At 41.6% G+C, this 26,523-nt stretch overlaps 1 protein-coding gene across 1 annotated transcript in view; it reads right to left on the reverse strand.

Annotated features, from left to right (window-relative positions):
* Positions 1-9,493: 9,493 nt before the first annotated feature.
* LOC117441809 (zinc finger protein 420-like) overlaps positions 9,494-26,523 on the reverse strand; it is a 41,367-nt gene continuing 24,337 nt past the window's right edge. Inside the window, exons 4-5 of the mRNA XM_034077823.2 lie at positions 22,171-23,048; positions 9,494-10,597 (exon numbers count right to left, since the gene is read on the reverse strand). Coding sequence (XP_033933714.2) covers positions 9,877-10,597; positions 22,171-23,048 — 1,599 coding nt within the window. The 3' untranslated portion in view covers positions 9,494-9,876. The remainder of the gene's footprint in view (positions 10,598-22,170; positions 23,049-26,523) is intronic.

Here is a 26,523-nt window from a genome sequence, read left to right on the forward strand (position 1 = left end):
GTGAAAATAGTTTTGTCTTTTTTTTTTTATATTTGTCTCACTATACAGGTTCATTTTGATTGTTTGTTTTTGAAAAAAATGCGTTCTTTTCATATAAGCTGTTGGAATATTCAGGGACTCCACTCCTCAACCTTTGAGGTCAGAGTGAGAATCCAGAGTTCTTAGAATCTATCAAAGATGTTGATCTAATTATATTAACAGAAACATGGTGTAAAAATGATCTGCTCACTCACTGTCCTCCAGGTTATATGAATCATGGTGCCCTCTATAATCAATCATCAATCAATCAATCAATCAATGTTTATTTATATAGCCCAATATCACAAATGTTACATTTGTCTCAGTGGTCTTCACAGTGTGTACAGAATATCAGTATGACAATACGACACCCTCTGTCCTCAGACCCTCTGTCCTTAGACCTCACATCGTACAAGGAAAACTTCCAGAGAAAACCCAGTTTAAAGGGAAAAATGGGAAGAAACCTCAGGGAGAGCCACAGAGGAGGGATCCCTCTCCCAGGACGGACAGACGTGCAATAGATGCCGTGTGTAAATTGAAAACAGATAATACATTTGCAACATAGGTAGTCCAAATGTTTGGAAATGCATGTGTGTATAATAGGAAGATGAATCCACGAGGATATCCATCCAGGACCGATGATCCAGGACCACAGCCACGATTCAAGATCCAGGGCTTGCGATCCAGGACTCAGGACCGCAGGATCATCCATGACTCCGGATCCCGGCGTATATAGACACCAAAAAGAAAGACATTTGGGGAAGCTGGGTTAATCGTAACATGAGAGTACACAGGTATAGACAGAGAGAAGGAAGAAGTAAGATGACCCCCGACATATATATAAAATCAAAAAACATACGCAAGGGCAGAACATCGCGGGGGATCTTGGTGTGGTATAAAGGAGATCTTTGCCGTCAGATCTCAGTAGTAAAACAAGGTAAATCACACATTTGGCTAAGGTTAGATCAACCCTGGGCATAACTGACAGGAATCTATACGTGTGTGCTATTTATATTCCCCCAGTAGATTCTCCTTATTTGAAGAAGACATTTTGAAACTCTCCATTCAGAAATCGCCTATTTTCAGGCCCAGGGAAATGTGCTTCTAACTGGAGATCTGAACGGACGAACAGGAATTGAACCTGATGTCATAGACCCACAGGGCAGCCACCATGTATTTGGTGAACCCCCTCTGTTTACCACATCGGAACAGCCTTGACTCTGAAATCAATCAGAATGGTAAAGAGATAGTGCATCTCTGTCGGGCCTTAGGCCTGTACATAGTGAACGGGAGGTTCAAAGGGGACTCTTTAGGGAGATTCACTTACTCCTCAGCTCTAGGGTCTAGTGTAGTAGACTATGCAATCACTGACATGGACCCCTCCACTATCAGACAGCAATCCCCCTTTTCAGACCACAACCAAATCAATGTGTTCTTTAAACTCTCAGGTCCAATGAGTGACACAACAAGGGAACCCAGTAAGCTGTACACATGACATCCTACTTACAGATGGGCCCCAGACAGTGGAGACAAATTCACCATGGCCTTGAAACTCACCTGATCTGATAAATGACATGTCACTATTTGACCAAAATCAATATGGGTCCCACCAAAGATGGTGTAAACATGGCCATTGATTATATCAATATGATATTTCACAAGGCAGCTATTAAAGCTGACCTTATAAAGCAAAAAACGGAAGCCTGTTAAAAAGGCAAACGCTGACAAATGGTTTGACCAAGAATGCAAGACCATCAGAAAAGACCTGAGAAAAATAGCAAATGAAAAACATCGGCAACCAAACAACCCAGCCTTACGCATTAGATACAATGACGTCTTAAACAAATATAAATGTACAATAAGGAACAAAAAACTAAATTATACCCACATGAAACTTGAGGATATTGAGAAAGCCATTGATCAAAATCAATTCTGGGATCTGTGGAACAACTTCAACACAAAACAACCACAAGCATTACCCATCCACACGGTGACGTCTGGAGAGAACATTTTGAAAGTTTGTACAAAGACATACCAATAAATCTAATAAATTCAAATCAATGTATTACAAAAGAGAAACTCCAAACATTAGAAGAAACTATTAAAGACAACCAAAACCCTCTTGATTTCCCAAAGACTTGGGAAGAATTGACCACACAGACACAATCTCTCCGGCCAAGGAAAGCTTGTGGCCCAGACAACATTAAAAACGAAATGCTCCGATGCAGCACCCCAGAGATGCAGGGTACAGTGTTAAAGCTGTTCAATATCGTATTGCAGTCAGGATGTTTTCATCTGGTGCAAAGGGCTCATCTCCCCCATTCATAAGAGTGGAGACAAATCAGACCCTAATAACTACCGTGGCATCTGTGTCAGCAGCTGTCTGGGCAAATTATTCTGTAGCATTCTAAATAAAAGAATACAAGATTTCCTTAACCAAACAATCCATCTTGAGTAAAAATCAAATTGGCTTCCTTCCAAAACACCGCACCACCGACCATGTGTCTACCCTTCACACTTTAGTTAACAAACATGTACACCAAACACAACATGGTGAGATATTCACTTGTTTCATTGATTTCAAAAAAGCTTTCGACTCTATTTGGCACGAAGGGCTCTATTATAGACTTCTACATTGTGGTATAGGGGGCAAAATGTACGATCTGGTTAAATCAATGTATTTAGAGAATAAATGTGCTGTTAAAATTGGAGACAAACAAACTGAATTCTTCACCCAGAGAAGAGGCGTTCGTCAGGGTTGCAATTTAAGTCCCACTTTATTTAATATATAAATGAACTTGCTGTTCAGTTGGATCACCTTGTTCTGCTGTCTCCTACTGAACAAGGACTACAACAGCAGCTGGACATAGTAGACCAGTACTGTAAGGACTGGGCCCTGGCAGTCAATATGAAAAAAACGAATGTCATGGTTTTCCAAAAACGCCCCGGATGTCAGGAGAACAAATACCAGTTTACCATAAACAATCATATCATCGAACATAGTATGAGTTATACCTACCTCGGGTTAACCATAACAGCATCGGGAAGTTTCAACATGGCAGAGAATGCACTCAAAGAAAAAGCCAGAAGAGCTCTAAATGCAATTAAGAGAACATTTTATAATGTCCAAATTCCAGTTAAAATCTGGCTCAAAATCTTTGATAGTGTGATCCAGCCCATTGCGCTGTACGGTAGTGAAGTGTGGGGTCCACTCAGTCACCAGAGCTATGCCCGCTGGGACAAACATCCAACAGAGTCTTTACATGCAGAATTCTGCAGATACATTTTACGTGTTCAGAGAAAAACACCAACAAATGCATGTAGAGCAGAATTAGGCAGATACCCTCTGATCATCACCACTCAGAAGAGAGCACTAACATTCTTTAACCACCTTAGATCCAGCCCCCGAGACACCCTCCACTCCAAAGCCCTCCAGAGCCAAGAGCTGACCCCAGAGAAGAGTCCCCTATGGCAGCTGGTGCTGAGGCTAGCTGCCCCCTCTCAGAGCCACTCTGACCCGTCTCTCAGCAGCACTACTCTCCAAACACCAATCGCAGTCAAACGCATTATAACACAATGTAAAGACAACTATTTACAACATTGGGAAGACGAGACGAGAAGCCAAAGCAGATTAGAATGTTACCTGGCTCTAAACAGAGAGTACGAGCTGGCAGAATATCTCTCTACTGTCAGAGATAGAAAGCAGAGACAGATCCTAACCAAGTACAGGCTCAGTGACCACAGACTGGCAATCGAAACAGGAAGACTCAAAAGATCCTGGCAACCAAAAGAGAACAGAATATGTGGTCACTGTACGACAGGTGAGACCGAGACAGAGATGCACTTCCTCCTGAAGTGCCAAACATTCAACGAAGTAAGGAGCGTTTACTGGAACAAGTTGAACTCTGTAATCCCAGGTTTCAAGGAGGTTGATGACCTCTCAAGACTGAGAGTACTCCTAGGAGAAGGAGACAAGGCACACCTTGCTGCCCAATATGTATACACATGCCACAACCTGAGGGACAGTGAATGACACACACACACACACACACACACACACACACACACACACACACACACACACACACACACACACACACACACACACACACACACACACACACACACACACACACACACACACACACACACACACACACACACACACACACACACACACGTTGAAATGTAATTATGTCACTGTATATATATCATCAATAATATGTAAACATTTGAAATGTATGTTAATGTTGTTAATTATTTTGTATTGTGATGCTTTGGCAACATTGTTTAATTTAACTTTCATGCCAATAAAGCCCCTTTGAATTGAAGAGAGAGAGAGAGAGAGAGAGAGAGAGAGAGAGAGAGAGAGAGAGAGAGAGAGAGAGAGAGAGAGAGAGAGAGAGAGAGAGAGAGATGTTGTGGCCGAATCAACACGATAAGCCCAGAATTAGTAGCGTCTCGCTGCGATAAGGATAAAACACACCTTGTCAGCGCTGTCATCTGGCGGTGCGTTAAAGACCACCTCTAGTGTCGGATTTTGGAAAATTAATTTGGAGTTTTCTCATGGCAGTTAAAGTATAGGCGACAAACCAGGGAACTTATCTTCCTCTTGACACAGTCTGTTATTTACAAAAAAACACATACATATACTTGTTATTGTGCTTATGTCTTTCTGTGTCTTTTCATCTGTAAACTCCCTCACCACGGTCGTGTCTCAATTCAGGGGCTGCACCCTTCGGAGTACGCAGCCTACGGAGGACCCAGCCCACGTAGACCGGGTAGGCTGGACCCAGAGCCATATAATAGAAGAGATACGACAACGGAAGTCCAAAAACGGTTATCGTCACGTGGTTCATGGAGACGAGGATCGTTCCCCGGAAGTTCATGGCGGGCAATGTGAATGCAATGATAACAGGAGATAGAACTACGATTTTTGGTAATTATTAGTGAATAAAGGTTTTGATTTGCAATATTTATACAACAAATCGATATGTAATCAATAACAGAATAATATATATATTATTAAATATATATTATTCTGTTATAATTATTGATGTGCTCATCACCTTAATGTTGCAGCTGGTAAAGGAGGAGCTAATTGAAATTGCATGATATACTGCTGGGTAGCTTATGGAATTCACCATGGGTTCAATAACGCTTTTATCTTAACCTATAATAATACATGATAAAATACGTCTTATATTTTGTAGTGTTCTGAATCTTCTAGAAGTATGTCTTTAGCATCTGAATAGAGCATCACAATGTGTCTACAATGTACCTCTCACACTTGACCACACCCCAAACTAATGGCACACACATTTCAGGGTATTGTTTTGTTATGAATGCTTAGTAAACAGTTTTAAGAAGCCATGGTATTAAATCCAACTAACTGTGAATTTATTTTAAAAAAATGTAAGGAACGTCTGGTGGCTGCAGAATCAACCCCCGGGTGGCACCAGCAGTGAAACCTCGACCAGCACCACTGAGGAGTCCTTCCACTTTGATGCTGGGCCCTGCACTCCCCTGGCAGAATCCACCATCTGCACCACACCGGCACCGCTCGGAGAGAGGCCAAGCACACTCGGAACTCGAAGGCCTGCGGCGAAGCGCAGGATGATGATACTAAATGAGATACTGTCTACCGCTGTTCATTGTTCAAGATTGAAATGTAAATGTGCAAGCCGTTTTTCTGCCCCTCTATTCACATGTAGCCTTTCATACGTGATGGTTTCTTCATTCTCTAACTGTTGTGGGGCAGAACTATACAGTTGCAGGATTAGTCTCAAGTACCTCAATATAATTATAGTATGTCTGCACTTTGTGCTCATTTCATCATTCATTCATGTATTTTATATTCTACTAAAACTGAATCAAACTATAAACAAGGTGGCCTGTTGGGATTAATATATATATACAGTTGCAAGAAAAAGTATGTGAACCCTTTGGATTCTCCACACATAGCGTTGTGTGTTCCTTCCAAACAACTCAACTTTGGTTTCATCTGTCCACAGAATATGTTGCCAGCAGTGCTGTGGAACATCCAGGTGCTCTTTTGAAAACTTCAAACGTGCAGCCATGTTTTTTCTGGACAGCAGTGGCTTCCTCCATGGTGTCCTCCCATGAACTCCATTCTTGTTCAGTGTTTTACGTATCGTAGATTCGTCAACAGAGATGTTAGCATGTGCCAGAGATCTCTTTAAGTCTCTAGCTGACTCTCTAGGACTCTTCTTCACCTCATTGAGCATTCTGCGCTGTGCTCTTGCAGTCATCTTTACAGGACGGCCACTCCTAGGGAGAGTAGCAACAGTGCTGAACTTTCTCCATGTAGAGACACTTTGTCTTACCGTGGACTGATGAACATCAAGGCTTTCAGAGATACTTCTGGAACCCTTTCCAGCTTTATGCAAGTCAACAATTCTTAATGGTAGGTCTTCTGAGAGCTCTTCTGAGCGAGGCATGGCTCACATCTGGCAATGCTTCTTAAGAATAGCTAATTCAAAACTGGTGTGTATTTTTTATAGGGCAGGGCAGCTTCAACCAACACCTCCAATCTTGTCTCATTGATTGGACTCCAGGTTGGCTGACTCCTGACTCCAATTAGCTCTTGAAGAATCTTTAGCCGAGGGGTTCACTTTTTCCACCCTGCATTGTGAATGTTCACATGGTGTGTTCAATAAAAACATGAAAACATATTGTTTGTGTGGTATTAGTTTAAGCAGACTGTGTTTGTCTATTGTTGTGACTTAGATGAAGATCAGAACACATTTTATGACCAACTTATGCAGAAATCCAGGTAATTCCAAAGGGTTTACATACTTTTTCTTGCAACTGTATATATATATATATATATATAATATATCTGCATTATTTGATCCCACTTTATGCTTTGCTCTTGCTGCTTGTTTTACACTGATTTTATATCTTATTTCTTACTGATGTAAAGCACTTTGAACTGCAACCCCCTGTATGAAAGGTGTGATACAAATAAAGTTATTATTGGATGGATGTTTCTCTGTTCATTCTCCCATTATCCTCCTCAATCAATCAAGATCCCTCCGCTACGCGTTGGGATCCTGATCTGCGGACGAGGCTCCATTCAAATATAAATATTTTTTGTGAATTACGGAGTTTAGGCACGTTAATAATGTTTTAATGAAGTTGAATACAGTATATTCATATTTGTCAGTGATTTCATGTCAATTGTGTATGCGCGTAGAGGTGTGTGTGGTTAAAACACTTTCATGAAGTGAAGGAGGTTTTTCCTTCTATAAAACAGCTGTGGGCAGCAGTGAGTGTCACAGCCATGAATTCATAGATCAAGTCAGACTGGTGCACACACTCACGGGTGTGTTGCCTCTCCTGTCCTGCCAGTGTTGGCAGGACAGGAGAGGCGACACACCCGTTCTAAGCCTTGCCCCTCACTCCTCACATCCCAAGCTGCATCCCCAAAAAGTGTTTGTTGTTACATCGTTTCAGATGTTATGTTTTAGTTGTGCTCTGTCTATGTTCAAAAACCTCAGTCACCTTAATTCATGTAATAAAAACATCTCAGGTCAGTAACACTCAAAGCTAAATGTGCAATACCATGTTCAGCTATGTTACTATGTATAATGTTATTGTTGTTACATCAGAAGATGTACATATTGGAATGATTTCTTAACTTACAGTAGGCTATTTTGTACAATGTGTGTTGGAAGGATTTATTAAATTACTATGAATATTGTCATTGTTGAAGGCTTTTAGAGAAGGGTGAGTTATAAGCCTGAATTATATAACATTGTATACCTAAAAACATAAAAGCCGCAATAAATAAATCACAATTATTCTAGTTCTTTTTACCTCTCGTATTGCTTTCAACCCACCAGCTTTTATGGTGTTGTTACGTCACTAACTGTAAACTTGTCACTCAGAGTAACCTACAGTTAATTTAGCTGCTGGAGAAGAAAGATCAGGGGGGGAGGGGGGGAGAGAGCTGTGTAAACACACAGCTGAGATCTTCTGTTTCATTCAGACTGTTTAAAAAACTGTAACAACGGACTATTTTTCTTAGCGGATGCATGTCAATTTAAATCAATACAACTATTTTTCAAATCAATAAAAACATTTTCTAAATCCATAAAAGCATTTCAATTAATATTGGGAGTCATGTCGTTACTTTGTTGAGAATGTGGCCATGTAATAAGCGGGATAATTTGCTGCGACTTGTTCCTTAGGGGGAAAATAACACCCTTCATGCTGATCAGGATCCCGACGCGTAGCGTCAAATCAATAAAATGGGAGTCATGTCGTTACTTTGTTGAGAATGTGGCCATGTAATTTCATTTCATTTCATTTCAAACCTTTATTTATCCAGATTGGTCCCATTGAGATCATAGATCTCTTTTTCAAGGGAGACCTGCAGATAATAATAAGCGGGATAATTTGCTGCGACTTGTTCCTTAGGGGGAAAATAACACCCTTCATGCTGATCAAGATCCCTCCGCTACGCGTCGGGATCCTGATCTGCCGACGAGGCTCCATTAAAATATAAATATTTGTTGTGAATTACTGAGTTTAGGCACGTTAATAACGTTTTAATGAAGTTGAATACAGTATATTCATATTGTCAGTGATTTCATGTCAATTCGGCGAACATAAACATAAATGATCGTGGTGAATCAATGAAGGTGAATGGTTGCTCAGAAAAAGTCCCAAAGAATCCAACTGGGTTCAATAGCTGGATCATTCCTGTGGAGTGACATCTCGTTGTTGACTTGCATAACAACACATGTTAGTTTACAAGAAGTCATTGATACCCTAACATTTGATTCATGCCTGCTGATGACAAATAAATCCTGGGATCTACAAAAGTCAATGTGTTTCATGCTTCTGATTTGTATCCACTTGAGCTTTTTTACCTTGGTTTACCTTAGTGTATGCTGTTGCCATCATTTATACTGAATCAATTAAATATGTTGCCAGAAAGGTCAAACTTTAGGAATACAGAGCAGTTCTTATCATGCCATGACCATAGCCGTGGACGCAGTGCAAACTAGAATATAATATTGGTGACAAAAAACACACAGGGCCATCAGTGTAATTGTTACATTCTAATTTATCTGATATCAGAGAAATGTATTATACGTAAATAAATAATTGTGTTTATAATTGTACATCATGTAACTGTAACACTATGGTGTTTTAAATTGAATGCACTTTATACAATAAAGTGGTCAGTGCTACAGTAACAGTGAGTCGTGAAATATGAATTATTAAATGCAATAATGGGGATTCATTTGTTCATCTAAATATAGGGACAAAGGTAGAGTGCCACATTACTTGCACAGTACACAATGTTCAGATGACTTTGCCCAAAAGCAAATACTTAAGTTGCTTGAGTCAGACTCAGAAATAAAATATCTCACTGAAGAAAAGACACATTTGAATTAAATAAGCTTTATTTCAATGGAAACAATAAGTACATTAATGAATAAATATCATGAATTATGTGTGCATATAACACAAAATAAGTCGGTGCCTTTAGAAAGATAGAAGTGATAATAAATGTCATTAGGGAGAAGAACGAATTCTCACATCTGATTGAAAACTACAGTAATGGGAATAAACATTAATGGGAATAAATCACAACAATGATATACTTTAATAATAACACAATTAATAATGACAGAAAAACAGTAATGCTATCAATTAAATGCAAGGTGCTCTCTTATTAATACATTTGGTGAAAATAGACCTATATCAACTGATTGATTGACAACATCAAGGTGTTCACATCACACTACGACCACACTAGCGAATATCCTCATTGGCATTCTGTCAATATGTAAATGATCTCAAAAAATCAGTTAGTCAGATTTAGGAAAATACATGATGGGTTAGGGGAGAAAACAGCATCTCTTCACACCAGTACGGTTTCTCTCCAGTGTGAACACGTTGATGTGTTTTGAGGGTACCTGATGCCTTGAACGTTAGCCCACACTCTTCACAGCTGTACGGTTTCTCTCCAGTGTGAATACGTTGATGTGTTTTGAGAGCACCTGATGTAGTGAACATTTTCCCACACCATTCACAGCTGTATGGTTTCTCTCCTGTGTGAATACGTTGATGTGTTTTGAGATCAGCAGATCTAGTGAATGTTTTCCCACACTCTTCACAGCTGTACGGTTTTTCTCCAGTGTGAATACGTTGATGTGTTTGGAGATTACCTGATGTAGTGAAGATTTTCCCACACGTTTCACAGCTGTATGGTTTCTCTCCCGTGTGAATACGTTGATGTGTTTTGAGATGACCTGATCCAGTGAATGTTTTCCCACATTCCTCACACCAGTATGGTTTTTCTCCAGTGTGAATACGGTGATGTGTTTTTAGTTCACCTGATGTAGTGAATGTTTTCCTACACTGTTCACAGCTGTACGGTTTATCTCCTGTGTGAATACATTGATGTATTTTGAGATCACCAGATCTAGTGAAAGTTTTCCCACATTCTTCACAGCTGTACGGTTTTTCTCCAGTATGAATACGCAGGTGGCGCATTAAATTTCCAGATCTTGTAAAGGATTCATCACATTGCTGACAGCTGTGACGTCTCTCTCTTCCTTTCGGTTTCTAAAACAGACGGACAGTGAAAGAGAGAAAGTAAATCTAAAAAGCAAAAATACATATACAGTTAACACAATAAGAACTCACTTAATACAAACTTTCAGTCAAAAAAATACTACTTTTACTAACAGTTTGTGTTTATTATATTTGTATTATAGTTTATACAGTAATACAGAAACATTCTAACCACAGTATATTCCAGAGGTGGGGGACTTGAGTCACATGACTTGAGACTTGCTTGACTAACATTGATAAAAGACTCAACTTTTACTTGGTATTCATGACTTGAGACTTGACTTAGGCTTGAGACAGATGACTCGAAAGGACTTTACTTTTTAAAATAAATTATTGTTTTTGTATTGAACGAAGCACGAAGCAATGAAAAAAAGAAAAAGAGAGAGCAGTGCATGACATTAAGGATTTTGGGAGAAGGCCCTGTGGGCCATCTAAGCTAATTTACAGATGGCCCTGAGCCCAATAGAGATTACCCTGAAAAATGCGCGCGGACGAAATGGCACGAAGGGTTTGGGGGGCCTCCCCCTAGAACATTTAGATTTTTGCAGGTCTTAGATGCTGTCTGGTGCATTCTCTAGACTGAATTATAAGATGAACCACCACAATATTATATTGTACCATTTCAATTGTATTCTTCATTTCACTTGTTTGTTTGTTCTTGTTTGTGTGCTCGCTTGCATGCCCTGCATAGCTATAAGAAATACTTAAGTTGTTGGTCAAGACATTTTCCATCTGATGAAGGCAAATGCCTTCCCAGATGTAAAAAAGTAGAAAAACATTACATTCAGTTGTAACTCCCAAACAAACATTATTTACACTATTATGGTCCCTGTTAAAAATGTTTGTAATGTTATCTACTGTAAATTGGTCGAACGAATGCCTCCTCATCTGGAAGCTGACCGAGCAGACCCGAGCAGCAGTCGAGAGGAGCCGAGCGCATCCGTGAAGCACACAAAATGGCAACGTCAGAGTTCCCGTTAGCCGGCAAATCTAAATCTCTTCGGTCAAAATAATTTCCCTTTAGCGCAATACCGCTTCAGTTGCGCCACTTATGTGACAGACAAGAATAGTCAATTCTGATGTCTAAAACTTAATGTGTGTTCTGTCCTCATCAGGACATTGTTGTTCATTTGTTGGATTTGTCTCCCCCTGCTGGCGGTAGTCGTAATGTGTAAAATATGTACCATGTGATCTAGTGCATAAGGAAGCTGAATGTGAACAGGACAGCCACATGTTTTTTGGTGACCACAATCAGCCCTACATCCAGGACCCCCAACCTGGAAGGCCACAGACCCTGCCATAGAGTATGGCAGGGAGGATGAAAGTACACCTGCCAACATTGCAGCCCTGTGTACCAGTGTCTGCGGTGGGGACCTGAGCGGCAAGTCATGTTCCAAGATCTGTCTCGTTAAAGTCTTCCACTCAAGTTATCCAGACAAAGCACTAAAGCTTTATGCCATCCTCGACGATCAAAGTAACTTGCTCGACCAGAGTTGTTATTATCTTTTCAAGATACAAGGCCCCAAGTCACCTTACTCACTGAAGACATGCGCAGGAGTGGTAGAGACAGCTGGAAGAAGAGCGACTGATTTCCAAATCGAATCTCTTGATGGACAGGTTCGTGTATCCCTCCCTACGCTAATTGAGTGAAACAATAGCTTTCTAGCGGGCCGGACAACAGGTTTGAGCAGATACAAGTTACTGCTGCTACATTACAGCTAAGAGAGAAGACTACAACAACAGCGCTAACGAATAAACCTCATCCTCGGCTTCACAATGGAAGAACAACAAGCAAACTCGTTCAAAGTCAGGTCTGTCGCATCAAGCTCCGTGAAAAGCAGTGCTTCCACAAACAAAGCAGCAGTTATTGCACACGCAAAAGCAGAAGCAGCAAGAGCACAAGTTTCTTTTGCTAAACAAGAAATGCAAATGAAAATAGAAAGAGCACATATAGATGCATCTCTGGGCGTCCTGAACATGGAAAGAGAAGCAGCCGCTGCTATTGCTGAGGCAGAAGTCCTTGAGGCAGCAGCAGACAGTGATGGGGATAAACATAGCTTCAAATTAGAGTTCCCACTCAAACCCGAAGACCGTACATCCAAATACGTACTTCAACATCCCAAATCACACAATAGCCTTCAGTCAATGCCAGAAATGGAACCCATTAATGGATATGGAAGGGTTATGCCACAGCAGGATAGGATTTTCCCTGCACTCTGTAACCAAGGGTAACGACAATAACTCTCCTCTACTGATTAATGCTCCCGCTCAACAGCCGGTCAAGTTGGAACATAGATCAGAAAGAAGATATCCAGTTGAAGGTTGGACAGAATCATGGATGGATGAGGCCTGGAGGACTCAATGATCGTAAGCGTTCACCAGCTTCAACACAACAGCACTCCATTAGCTGGCAATGCAGAGGAGAGTCAGAGCATGACAGACTTTATGAGATTCTTTGCTCGCCGCAAACTTGTCAGCACAGGATTGTTACAGTTTGACGATCGTCCAGAAAACTTTAGAGCCTGGCGAGTTTAGTTTTTTTAACACATTCAGAGGCCTAGACTTATCGGCTAGCGAAGAGATGGACCTGCTAGTCAAATGGCTAGGAAATGAGTCTGCTGGTCATGCAAGGCGTATCAGAGCAGTGAATGTGAACCAACCTGAAAGAGGGCTAGCCATGGTGTGGGGAAGACTGGAACACTGTTACGGATCACCAGAAGCTATTGAGAGCTCACTCTTCAAGAGACTTGATGGGTTCCCCAAGTTGACGAACAAGGAATTTCAGAAGTTGAGATAGCTGGGTGATCTGTTGATGGAGGTTTCTTTCTGCCAAGGCTGAGGGAGATCTACCGGGCCTCGCCTTTCTAGATACCTCACGTGGCGTCAACCCCATTGCACAAAAGTTACCATACAACCTACAAGAGAGATGGATAAGTGAGGGCACCAGATACAAATGTCAAAACGGTGTACCATTTCCACCATTTTCCTTCTTTGTGGACTTTGTCTGTGAACAAGCAATGACAAGAAATGACCCCAGTTTTGATCTTACCATGTTCAACAATACCCAGTCTTACTCAGAAATGCCTGCCTTCAAGCAAAGCAATAATAGAACAACTATTTCAATCCATAATACCAACGTGTATTCCCACTCCAAGAAGCTGCTCTCCACCACGCACACCTGAAATCTGTAGCTCTTCAGATTCCTAAAATGGACAACCAAGCCCCAATACTGTTTCTCCTTGGAAGAGACATAATAAGACTACACAAAGTGCGGGAACAGATCAATGATCCTCACGATGCACCATATGCTCAGAGGCTCGACCTGGGATGGGTCATCGTGGGAGACGTCTGTTTTGGGAAATGTTCATAAGCCATCCATAGTGAACACTCTCTTCACAAGCACGCTAGAGAACGGTCGTCATCCTTCTTTCAACCTTGTCCGAATCGCCTACTCATTAAAGAAAGATACAGAGACTTTACGTCAACTTACCCCACAAAGAGCTACTTCAGTGATGACACCGCCTGTAAAGGTGAATACCATCTTGGGTGTACAGTGTTCCAAAGATCTAAGAAAGATAACAAAATAGCTCCCTCGATTGAAGACAAGGTCTTCATAAAGACCATGGAACAAGGGTTCCGAAAGGATGATGCAACAACTGGGTTGCCCCTTCCCCCTTCAAGAGGCAGAGGCGACACCGTCCAGACAACCGATCACATAACTTAAACGTCTCTCTCCCCTCAGATGGTTCATTTCCATACGTGGTCCAGTAAAGCATATCCGCTCGGATAGAGGCACCAATTTCCACGAGCCTGCAAGGAGCTCCAGGTTCCTTCAAACATTGACAGCGTCCGTGTGGAGAGACATGAGGCTCTCACAACTCTTTTGGCAGAAGTAGCGGCCATCATGAACACAAGACCCTTGGGTCCAATATCCACCGATCCTCCAGATCCATTGGTGCTGACCCCTGCTACTATACTCACACAGAAGAAAGGTACCTTCTCAACTCCTCCGGGGGATTTCACCCCCAAAGACCTGTACAAGCGTCAGGTTCAATTCCTTGCAGATGCCTTTTGCAGCAAATGGAGGAAGCAGTACCTCTCAACGTCAAAGACAAGGAGTAAGTGGCACAGAAGCAAGGCAAACATTGATGTTGGAACTATTTTTCTTGTGAAAGACTCTCAAGCAAAGAGGCAATGCCATTGGCATTGGTCACCAAGGCATCCCCGAGCAAAGATGAAAAGGTCCACATCGTAGAGGTCAAGATCACCAGAGAAGATGGTGCTACGCCTTTCCTCAGACCTATTACAGACTTAGTCCTTCTTCTCTCCGAGGAAGACTAAAAGAGCAAGTAGTGACATTCAAACATTGATATTTAGAAGCCAAGTTAATGGGTGTTATCAATAGATACCAGGCAGGGAGTGTTCTGTCCTCATCAGGACATTGTTGGATGTGTCTCCCCCTGCTGGCGGTAGTCGTAATGTGTAAAATATGTACCATGTGACCTAGTGCATAAGGAAGCTGCATGTGAACAGGACAGCCACATTTTTTCATGATTAAAAGCGATTAAACGACATCTACGGTCTCTAGTCCTTGATGGTGGAAGGTGTTGAGCTGGCAGTCAAAGTGCACAAGAGATACGTGCACGTAGGACGACACAATGTGGAGAAAGATATGTCCTGTATGGGTTGATTGTGCGTTGATCTGTTGGCAATGCCTCTGGGTTCCGGTGGGCATGTAAACAAATGCATAATGCCGCGCTATACTTTGTGGCCTCACCCGGTTGCACAGCGACACTTATTGTTTAGGTGTCTTTTAATAAGCAGGTTGTCATATCATTAGCTAGAACTAGCTGGATCTGATCGATATGGACATAAACGCGAGTGAAGTCTAATCTGACGGGAGAGAGAGATCAGCTGCTGCTGACGAGTCGACACGCAGCTCTGCATGATCACATGCAGCGGTGAGCGGAACAAAACACACACTTCAGGTTAGAATATCACACGTGGCTATTTTAATTACCTCTCAAACTACCTACACTAGTTATAGATATGTTTAGTTTTACTGTCGGGTCACTCATTACTGGATCCGCGAGCTGCATGATACTGGCATAATAGATTGCCCGATCGGGCAACCAGCAGGTGAGGCTTCATTGCCCGAGCTAAATATCAGATGGCCCCGGGCCATCGGGCAGTCGTTAATGTTGAGCCCTGGAGAGAAAGAAAGTCTCTCGTTCGCACAAGAAAGTTACCGGTGCACCAAGTAGGAAGTGGAGCACACAGGAGACAACCGTTTCATTGACTGTTAAGGCCCTGACACACCAAGCCGATTTCGGCCATCGATAGATGTCTGGCCATCAATGAGCGTCCTGTCGCTTTACTCAGATTGGTGTGTCCCACACCGTCGTGTCTTTTTGACCATGCAACTCCTTCCGTTGCCGTGTTGAATCGGCCAGCGGAGGCGGTGGGCAAAATAAATCACTATGATTGGCTGTTCAGATTGCTGTGGTAGCAGCAGTACTTTAAGGTTGCCAGCCACAATGCTTAAATAGTTTATTTCTGCTTTAGAGAGCTGAAGTGGAGGAGCTGATTTAAATTACATTATATACTGCTGGGTAGCTTGTGAAATTCACCATGGGATCAATAACATGTTATCTTAAAGGGACCTATCATGCAAAATGCACTTTTGTACCTCTTTTATACATGCATATGTGTCCCAGGTGTGTCAGAGAACTCACCAAGTGTCAGAAAATACAACCCTCTCTCTTTTCCTCCATACCAAAATCTCCAAAAAAACTGGGCTACAACGGAGCTGATCCAGATTTACATCCGAACTGACGTCAGTCCGGAATAGTAGGCGGTGACGCTGCGCCTACATGGGCAACGCTCCACCTGCAAACAGACCGCAACCGTTATCAAAAAAAATCTTCCGTCCCACACGCAACAGGCACCAGAAATGTGTCCGTTCACACGAGACCGCTCGAAAGCGCTGGAGACACTGTAGTACATATGCGAGGCCTGTAAGTGGTGCTGTAGTCTGCCACAAAAGCAGCCAAGAAGACTTCCCGCGCATGGTTGCCATGGTTGCCCTTCTGTTTATTTTCCGCTGTGGACGCTCTGGCTCTTTTTCTCCCTCCCCGAGGCAAGCGTTTGCTGCTGCTGCTGCTCTCCGGTAGTCCACCAGCAGATGAAAAACACCCACCTCTCCGCCTCTTCCAAGGGATGAGGGGACGTGCGGCAGAGTTTCAGTTAGATTTTTTTTCCGCCGGTAACATGTCCGTTTAAATTTTAAATCTTCCGGACAAAATTAGAAAATTGCCGGTCAGAGGTCTTCTTTGTTATTTATTGAGCTTTAAAACAAATTTATAACGACTCTATATAATAATATAAGAATAAAAAACGGTGCCTCTCTTGTCCTCCCCCTCTTCTGAGAGCCCAGCAGCTGATCTCTGAGCAGGAGAGGTGGGGAGAGGCGGGGCTATTGCATCATCGTTATCAGGACATGATCGTATAGTCGTAAACACGGTGCCGTTTGCCCCCCCAGAGCGTTTCGTTTGCAGATCTACCCACCTAGGGACCCATTATCGTTATCTGCGTTTCCGTGTCGGCCCTCGTGTGGCCGAACCGTCTATCTGATAGAGAACTGTAGCAGATACGACCGTTATCGGCCTCTAGTATTCACAGCAAGCATGGTAACATGACGCTCGCCACACCCCCCTCTTCTGCAGGGGGGCGTGGTCAGCTGCAGCTAATTTGCAATACAAATACATCACAGAATCAGCCCTTGCAAAAACAGGGCTGGAATAGAGCAAATAGAGCGCAATGAGGCATGGCTAAAATGCATGATCTGTTTGGTATTTTGAAAAAAAAACTTCACAGACATGTTTTATATAGGTATGGCCCTACAATATATTTTCCAAATATAGCATGATGGGTCCACTTTAACCTATAATAATACATGATAAACTATTTCTTGATTATATTTTGTAATATTCTGAATCTTCAAACTTACTAAAGTTATCAAATAAATGTAGCGCAGTATAAAGTACACTTGCCTGAATGGGAGAGGAGCAGTACTTAACCCTCTGGAGTCGGTGGACGTGCCGGCGTGTCCAGGTGCGCATCATTTTACGTAATTAATCATATTTTCTAATATAAGGAGTAGAAATATGATTCAGATTTCGGCAAAATCGCTGGAAGAGTAGCTTTCCAGCGGTATCTCCTGTGAGACTGTAACCAGGGCACAGCAGCCAATATGGCCGCTCAAAGCAGCTTGACTTTACACTGTGTGGGATTGGTGGATTGGTGTGTCCGTCAAGGAAATCTCGGCCGGAAGCCATCATGGTCTGAAATGACCAATGGAAATCGAGAAATCACTAAGGACCTACCCACCCACCAAGTAAAAAAAAACATAAACCACGTGTCTCTCATCAGTTTATGGCTGTGAGGAGAGAGAGAGAGAGAGAGAAAATGGCTAAAAAAAACTTTACAGTTGAGATTTTTTTCGCTAGCAGCAGTGAAGATAGAGCCACAGAACCTGAAGTATTCAACTCTTCTGAAGAAGAAGAATACAAAGACAACAACAAGGATCCATTTGGACATGGGTAAGTGTACATATTACAGTAATAGTGTACTGGCAATGTGTGGGGAATACCGCGAAAATGAACAATAGGTTTATTGATATATATTGTTATCGATAGTCATGAACTTTTATTGGGACAAATATACTCTCCATTAGCAAACGTTTACTCTGTGTTAACGTTATGTTGGTGTTTAAAAGTGAGATTACATGTGTAGATGATTAAATTAATCATTTATTCGTCCCACAACGGAGACATTTACAGTGACATGTTTTTGCCATAGATTATTTTATCATACTGTTCTGTACAGATGAGACTTTGTCATAGATTTATTTATATGTGTGCCTGTTATTATTTTACCGTCCTGTACAGATGAGACTTTGTAATCAGATGTAGCCTATGTATATGTGTGTCTGTGATTTTATACTAAATGGAAAGTAACTGGAAATACCTGTGTGTTTGTGTGTGTGTGTGTGTGTGTGTGAGAGAGAGCGAAACTCCTTCTCCAACCTCCCAAACTTTCTTTTTATGTGTGCATTGTTATTTGTGCTTGAGCAACATTTTTACTTGAACTTTATTTCAATGAAATTAGTTATAATTATTGTCCTACATTTTAATTGGTTTTGCAGAGATGTTTCACAGCTGTCTGGGCCTAGTTGCCCACAGGTGGCAGCATTTATCCAGCAGCCAGAACATCTGTGCCGGCCCCCAGGTCAAGATCTACTGTGGCTCAAGGGCCTTCACCAGAGCCATCAACACCAAGGACCAGCAGACCAGCATCACTACAGCTGCCTCCACCTCCATCTGCGGCTGCCACCAGGTTAAGTTACACCTCACCACAGCCATCACCTTCAACCCAGCCAGCAAGGAGGTCTCGTGGAGGTCTCGTATAGCACTTGTACCCCCCACCTACACAGCAGCCCATGCAGCCCATGCACCATCACCCCCATCTTCACAGCAGTCAGACCCACTGTCTTGGAAGACAGACAAAGACCTTGACACTGTCTTGACATTTATAATGAATAGTTGGTTGAAAATTCTGATGTTCAATATTGTAAATAGTTAGATTTTCCAGTTTCTTATATTTATATCAATAGTTGGTTTAAAAAATAGGTTGGGTGACTGTTCAGAAGGGGCATAACACGAAACCCGCAGGTCCCCACCAACCCGTTCACGTATCTAACAGATATTCCCCACTCAGCGAGACACCCGCTGAGAAGCCAACTCTGGTGTCAGTTGTTTTGGTGTGTATCTTTATTTTTACATTTGTGTGTTTGTATAGCCTATAGTGGGGACATTGCCAGGAAGCAGAACAATTATACTTTATACATTTCCAAATGACACACCACAAGATGATACATAAAAAAACCCACAAATATCTTTCAAAGGATCAGATAGTTTCTTGCATCCATTTCAATGTTTACAAGGGTTGTGCAGGAGTATGACAAAAGTGCTGTTGTCAGTTTAGAACCCAATGTATTAAAAAACGGAAGAGGGTCGACATCCTTTTGTAAATATGACTGTCATGCATACATTATGTATTTAAAAGTAATTCTTCAACTGTCTTCTCACTGCAGCAACTAAACACATGTGTATGCACCATCATTAGTGATAGCCAGTCTGAGCCAGAAGACAAAATGGAGCAAACTGCAGAAGAAAGGTATTACTTGCTATTTTTAACACTTAATTGTTCTATTCTATACTGTAAATCGTATTACTAGCTTCATCAATTAATATTGCAATACATCACTTTGTCTTTCCCAGCACCTGTAAAGCCTGAGAGGCCCCTAATCCGGGGCCTGTGGGGTGTTTCTTCACGAAACTGTGTCTTCGGGTCTTCTTAATATTTAAAAACCTATTCATGTCTCATACCCATTTAACGGGAAGAAACTCAGCTAACCAACCATTACGAACCATTTTCACCGAAACAAAACACAAGTCTCACAAGAAGCGTCTAAATGAGCCCCGAGCGAGAAAAATGCTAACGCACTTAGCACAGAACTCAAGGTAAAATACCCTCATTACTTATCGTAACTGCACATACAAGATATCAGATTCAAGATTCCACAGATTGTATAGGTATTAGTATCATCACAAGAGCGATCAGAACTCGTGACAGTGGAAGCAAACACAGACATCACAACACGTAGCATTACGGAGCATTCACGGGAGATTGTCTCACCTTAGCTGTTATTCTGATCAAAAGTCGTGTTCAATGGCATTAAAGCGATAAAGACGCTGCTAAGGGTTAATCCGATGGGTCTGTGTCACTATGAAATGATACTGATAATCCATCATGTCAAAACGGGAGATTTCATATTAGCTGCTAATGATAGCCACCAGAGTGTATCGCAGCTTCCGGTTCCGGGGGATTTCTGGTCACTCATTCACCAATGGGTAATGTTTAGATGGATTTTAGGAACTCCCCTCGATTCTATTGGCTCTAGCGGTTAAAAAGAGATGTCAATCATCAAAATCGACCAAGGGGGACCAGAGATAGTCAAATGCACCCAAATGAACCCAGAAGTGGGTGTTTTTTTCTAAATCTCGCTAAAAAGGTCACATTTAAACTTGTTTTGCATCAATCTTGATACAGGGGTACTTATTATATGTTATATAAATTCCTAAAGCTTTTAGTCTACTATTCCATCATTCAAGGGTGGTTTTCACGATAAGTAATTTTTTTTGGAAGGACACTATAATTTACATTGTTTTACTATGTTCAATCTGAATTAACATTAAAATAAAAAAACCTATATTAATTCTGACACTTCTACATCCAACTCACAGGGGTTATTATTGCTTTGAGAAAAAAGATTATCAATTTACCCCTTTTAGAAGTGAACTTATAGTAATTTGTTCTGGGAATGTCATTTTGAGCCTGAGACCTGAAAACAGGCTTGGGGCTTAACAGGTTAATACCTTATTGTGTGCTGTAGTCCTTCACTGGGAACAAACCAGGACAAACACACTGAGTTAAAAAGTATATTTTTCATTAAAATGAAAAAAAGTTCGAGTGACACATTTCATCCAGCAGTCAACGGCCCTAAAAAAAAGGACTATGTTTATAATGTGCCGAAAAACACAATGTGATGTGAGTCTGTTTCTAAGGTCTTTTTTTATTTTTGGTACATTCTGATCATTTAAAATAAAAGAACAGAATCAAACTGAAACCATTGTGATTATTTTCTAGATACAATCATCATTGGTTCTTCTTTTAGACCAGAACAGACTGCTAACGCAACAGGAATTATCAAAACATCCCAATCAAAGTTTAAAGTCACAACATTTTATTAACCAAACAGATTATTCAAGAACCTACTCTGCAGATGGGGTAGGTAATTTTGGAGAAACCAGCTCGAGTGCGCTCGATTTTGAAAATACCTTAGCCAGAAGAAATCTGCTACTTCCTCCAACACACACGGACGCGCACATGACCAATGAGGGCACGAGATAAGTGTGTGCACAGATGGAAGGCTGACAGGCAGGTAGGCCATCCAGTTATTTTAGCCGGGCCGGCTAAAATTATTGGTCGTGCTTTTTACAGTACTACTGCTTCCACAGATGACATTTCTATATGGATTTTTTGTGAAAGCACTTCAGATATTCATTGCTATCGGGATGTTAAGAGCATTCCATGGAATATAACAAAAAGTGTATCTCGAGCCGGTTTTCTCAAACTTACCTACCCCACCTTTAATGAACAATGAAATGAAATTCCTTCAATGCAGCTTAACGAGGCTAGCAGTTTAATCCTGAACATATACTATTTTATAAAAGGAATAACAAGACTATTAGAAAACCATGGTTGAACAATGATTTGAATTACATCGGGAGAAACAGCATCTCTGTGGCCTTGTTTTGGCATAGTGTGAACGCTGGTTAGAACAGAAACATGTTTTAGTTAGATTTAGGAAAATACACGATGGGTTAGGGAGATAACAGCATCTCTTCACACCAGTACGGTTTCTCTCCAGTGTGAACACGTTGATGTGTTTTGTAGGCACCTGATCTCGTGAACTTTAGTCCACACTCTTTACAGCTGTACGGTTTCTCTCCTGTGTGAATACGATGATGCGTTTTGAGATTACTTGATTGAGTGAACGTTTGCCCACACTCTTCACAGCTGTATGGTTTCTCTCCTGTGTGAATACGTTGATGTCTTTTCAGAGCACCTGATCTTGTGAACGCTTGACCACACTCTTCACATCTGTATGGTTTTTCTCCAGTGTGAATATGGAGATGGATTGTGAGTTCACCTGATCTAGTAAACCTTTGCCCACACTCTGCACAGCTGTACGGTTTATATCCCGTGTGAATACGTTGATGTATTTTGAGATCACCTGATCTAGTGAAAGGTCTCCCACACTCTTCACAGCTGTACGGTTTTTCTCCAGTGAGATTACGTTGATGTGTTTTGAGGTGTGTTTTGAGATGTGATCCAGTGAATATTTCCCCACACTCTTTACAGCTGAACGGTTTCTCTCCAGTGTGAATACGTTGATGTCTTTTGAGATGAGGTGATCGAGTGAATGTTTTCCCACACTCTTCACAGCTGTACGGTTTTTCTCCCGTGTGAATACGTAGATGTGATTTGAGAGCACCTGATCTAGTGAACGCTTTCCCACACTCTTCACAGCTGTACGGTTTTTCTCCCAAGTGAATGCGGTGATGTCTTTTGAGATCACCTAATCTAGTGAAAGTTTTCCCACACTCTTCACAACTGTACGGTTTTTCTCCAGTGTGAATAAGCAGGTGGCGCTTTAAATCTCCAGATGTTGTAAAGGATTTGTCACATTGCTGACAGCTGTGACGTCTCTTTCTTCCTTTCGGTTTCTAAAACAGATAGACAGAGAAAGAGAGAATGTAAATCTCAAAAGCATGAATACAGAGTTAACAAAATAAAAACTCAATTAATACTTAATTAATATACAGTAAACAAAATACTTGTACTGACTGTTTATTATATTTGATACAGTAATACGGCAACATTCTAATCACAGTATATATCAGAGGTGGGGGACTCGAGTCACATGACTTGACTCGAGTCGCATATTTTTAGACCGGATTGGCAAAACAGGAGTCTGTGAACTAGTCTGCCTTGATCCATCAATCAATCAATGTTTATTTATATAGCCCAATATCACAAATGTTACATTTGTCTCAGTGGACTTCACAGTTTGTACAGAATATCAGTATGACAATACGACACCCTCTGTCCTTAGACCCTCACATCGTACAGGGAAAAACATCCGGAGAAAACCCACAGTTTAAAGGGGAAAATGGGAGAAACCTCAGGGAGAGCAACAGAGGAGGGATCCCTCTCCCAGGACGGACAGACGTGCAATAGATGCCATGTGTACATTGAAAAGATAATACATTTACATACATACACAACATAGGTAGTCCAAATGTTTGGAAATGCATGTGTCTATAATAAGAAGATGAATCCACAAGGATATCCATCCAGGACTTATGATCCAGGACCACAGCAACAGGCACAGCCACGACTCAGGATCCCGCCGTAGATAGACACCAAAAATAAAATGTGGGGAAGCTGGGTTATTTGGAACATGAGTACACAGGTACAGACAGAGAGAAGGAAGACGTAACCTGTCCCCCGACAAACTAAGCCTATAGCAGCAAAACTAGGGGCTGAATATAATCAGCCCTAACTATAAGCTTTATCAAAAAGGAAGGTCTTAAGCGCACTCTTAAAAACGGATAGGGTGTCTGCCGCCCGAACACAAACTGGAAGCTGATTTCACAAATGTGGAGATTGATAAGAAAAGGCTCTGGGGCTCCCATTGTACTTTTAGAGACTCGAGGAACAACCAACAACCCTGCATTCTTGGAACGCAATGCCCTAGTTGGACAGTAGGGTATAATCAGTTCTTTAAAAGGTGACCTATCATGCAAAATGCACTTTTGTACGTCTTTTATACATGAATATGTGTCCCCCGTCAGCTGGAAAAAATCTGCCGCTTCCTTACAAAGCCCCTCCTCCAACACACACAAACGCACACATGACCAATCAGGGCACAAGATAAGTTGTTGCACAGATGGAAGGCTGACAGGCAGGTAGGCCAACCAGTTATTTTTGATTGGTCGTGCTTTTTACAGTACTACGGCTCCCACAGACGAACATTTTTTTAATGGATTTTTTGTCAAAGCACTTAAGATATTCATTGCAATCGGGATGTTAACCTGTTAAGCCCTGAGCCTGTTTTTCAGGTCTCAGGCTCGAAAAAGACATTTCCAGAACAAATGACCATAACTACACTTCTAAAAAGGGCTAAATTAATAATCTCTTTTCTCAAAGTAATGATAAACCTGTGAGTTGGATGTAGAGAAGTCAGAATCAATATAGATGTTTTTTATTTTAAAGAAAATTCAGATTGAACATTATTTTGTACTTATAGTGAAAACTACTCTTGGATGATGGTAGACTAAAAGCTTTAGGAATCCAAAGTACAACATATAATAAGTACCCTGTATCAAGATTGATGCAAAACAAGTAACATTTGACCTTTTTAGAGAGGTTTAGCAAAATAAACTCCACCTCTTGGGTGATCTGGGTGGAAATGGGCGTTTTTTCCGTTTCTCTGGAACCCATTGGTCGATTTTGGTGATTGACATCTCTTTGACCGTTAGAGCCAATAGAATTGAAGGGGAGTTTTCACATCGACACCAACGTTAACACAAAAAAGTGGGGGCTTTGCGCATGTAGTTTTGCATGAGAGTGAAGCTATCTCTCACTCTGACATCAGGAAACGGAAAAGAAGGGTTTATTGCCTATGGATTATCAGAAATAATTTCAAAGGGACACAGACACATTGGATTGACCTATGGATTAACTTCAGCAGCGTTTTTATTGTTGTAATGCCATTGAAGACCAGTTTTGACCTGACAACGACACAGGTAAGCCATGTTAGCGTTTTTAGCTACCTAGCGCCACATGTTTTGATGTCTGTTTTTGTTTATAAAGTCGCGAGTTCTTATCATAGAGTGATATGTGTATGTACCAAACGATTCTGTGTCTTCTCACAATGCAAATCGATGGGTTGGATGTGCAGAACATATAAATAAGGGTTTTATGAGTGAGTTTCTGTGCAGTAATCTGTTAGCATTTTTCGCTCTTGCTAATTCAGAGGCTCAGCGTCAGCATTGTGTTTTTAAAAAAAAAATTAAAAAAAAATGTGTTGGATGAGTTTCTTCCCATTACATGGATATAAAACATTCATACACTGAACAAAAATATAAATGCAACACTTTTGTTTTTGCTCCCATTTTACATGAGATGAACTTTTTCTATATACACAAAATAACCATTTCTTTCAAATATTGTTCACAAATCTGAAAATATCTGTGATAGTGAGCACTTCTTTGCCGAGATAATCCATCCCACCTCACAGGTGTGGCATATCAAGATGCTGATTAGACAGCATGATTATTGCACAGGTGTGCCTTAGGCTGGCCACAATAAAAGGCCACTCTAAAATGTTCAGTTTTATCACACAGCACAATGCCACAGATGTCGCAAGTTTTGAGGGAGCGTGCAATTGGCATGCTGACAGCAGGAATGTCCACTTGAGCTGTTGCCCGTGAATTGAATGTTCATTTCTCTACCATAAGCCGTCTCCAAAGGCGTTTCAGAGAATTTGGCAGTACATCCAACCGGCCTCACAACCGCAGACCACGTGTAACCACACCAGCCCAGGACCTCCACATCCAGCATGTTCACCTCCAAGATCGTCTGAGACCAGCCACTCTGACAGCTGCTGCAACAATCGGTTTGCATAACCAAAGAATTTCTGCACAAACTGTCAGAAACCGTCTCAGGGAAGCTCATCTGCATGCTCGTCGTCCTTATCGGGGTCTCGACCTGACTCCGGTTCGTCGTCGTAACCGACTTGAGTGGGCAAATGCTCACATTCGATGGCGTCTGGCACGTTGGAGAGGTGTTCTCTTCACGGATGAATCCCGGTTTTCACTGTTCAGGGCAGATGGCAGATGGCAGACAGCGTGTGTGGTGTCGTGTGGGTGAGCGGTTTTCTGATGTCAATGTTGTGAATCGAGTGACCCATGGTGGTGGTGGGGTTATGGTATGGGCAGGCGTATGTTATGGACGACGAACACAGGTGCATTTTATTGATGGCATTGTTAATGCACAGAGATACCGTGACGAGATCCTGAGGCCCATTGTTGTGCCATTCATCCACGACCATCACCTCATGTTGCAGCATGATAATGCACGGCCCCATGTTGCAAGGATCTGTACACAATTCCTGGAGGCTGAAAACATCCCAGT

Source organism: Pseudochaenichthys georgianus, unplaced genomic scaffold (genome assembly GCF_902827115.2).
Source record: "Pseudochaenichthys georgianus unplaced genomic scaffold, fPseGeo1.2 scaffold_200_arrow_ctg1, whole genome shotgun sequence".
Classification (NCBI taxonomy): domain Eukaryota; kingdom Metazoa; phylum Chordata; class Actinopteri; order Perciformes; family Channichthyidae; genus Pseudochaenichthys; species Pseudochaenichthys georgianus.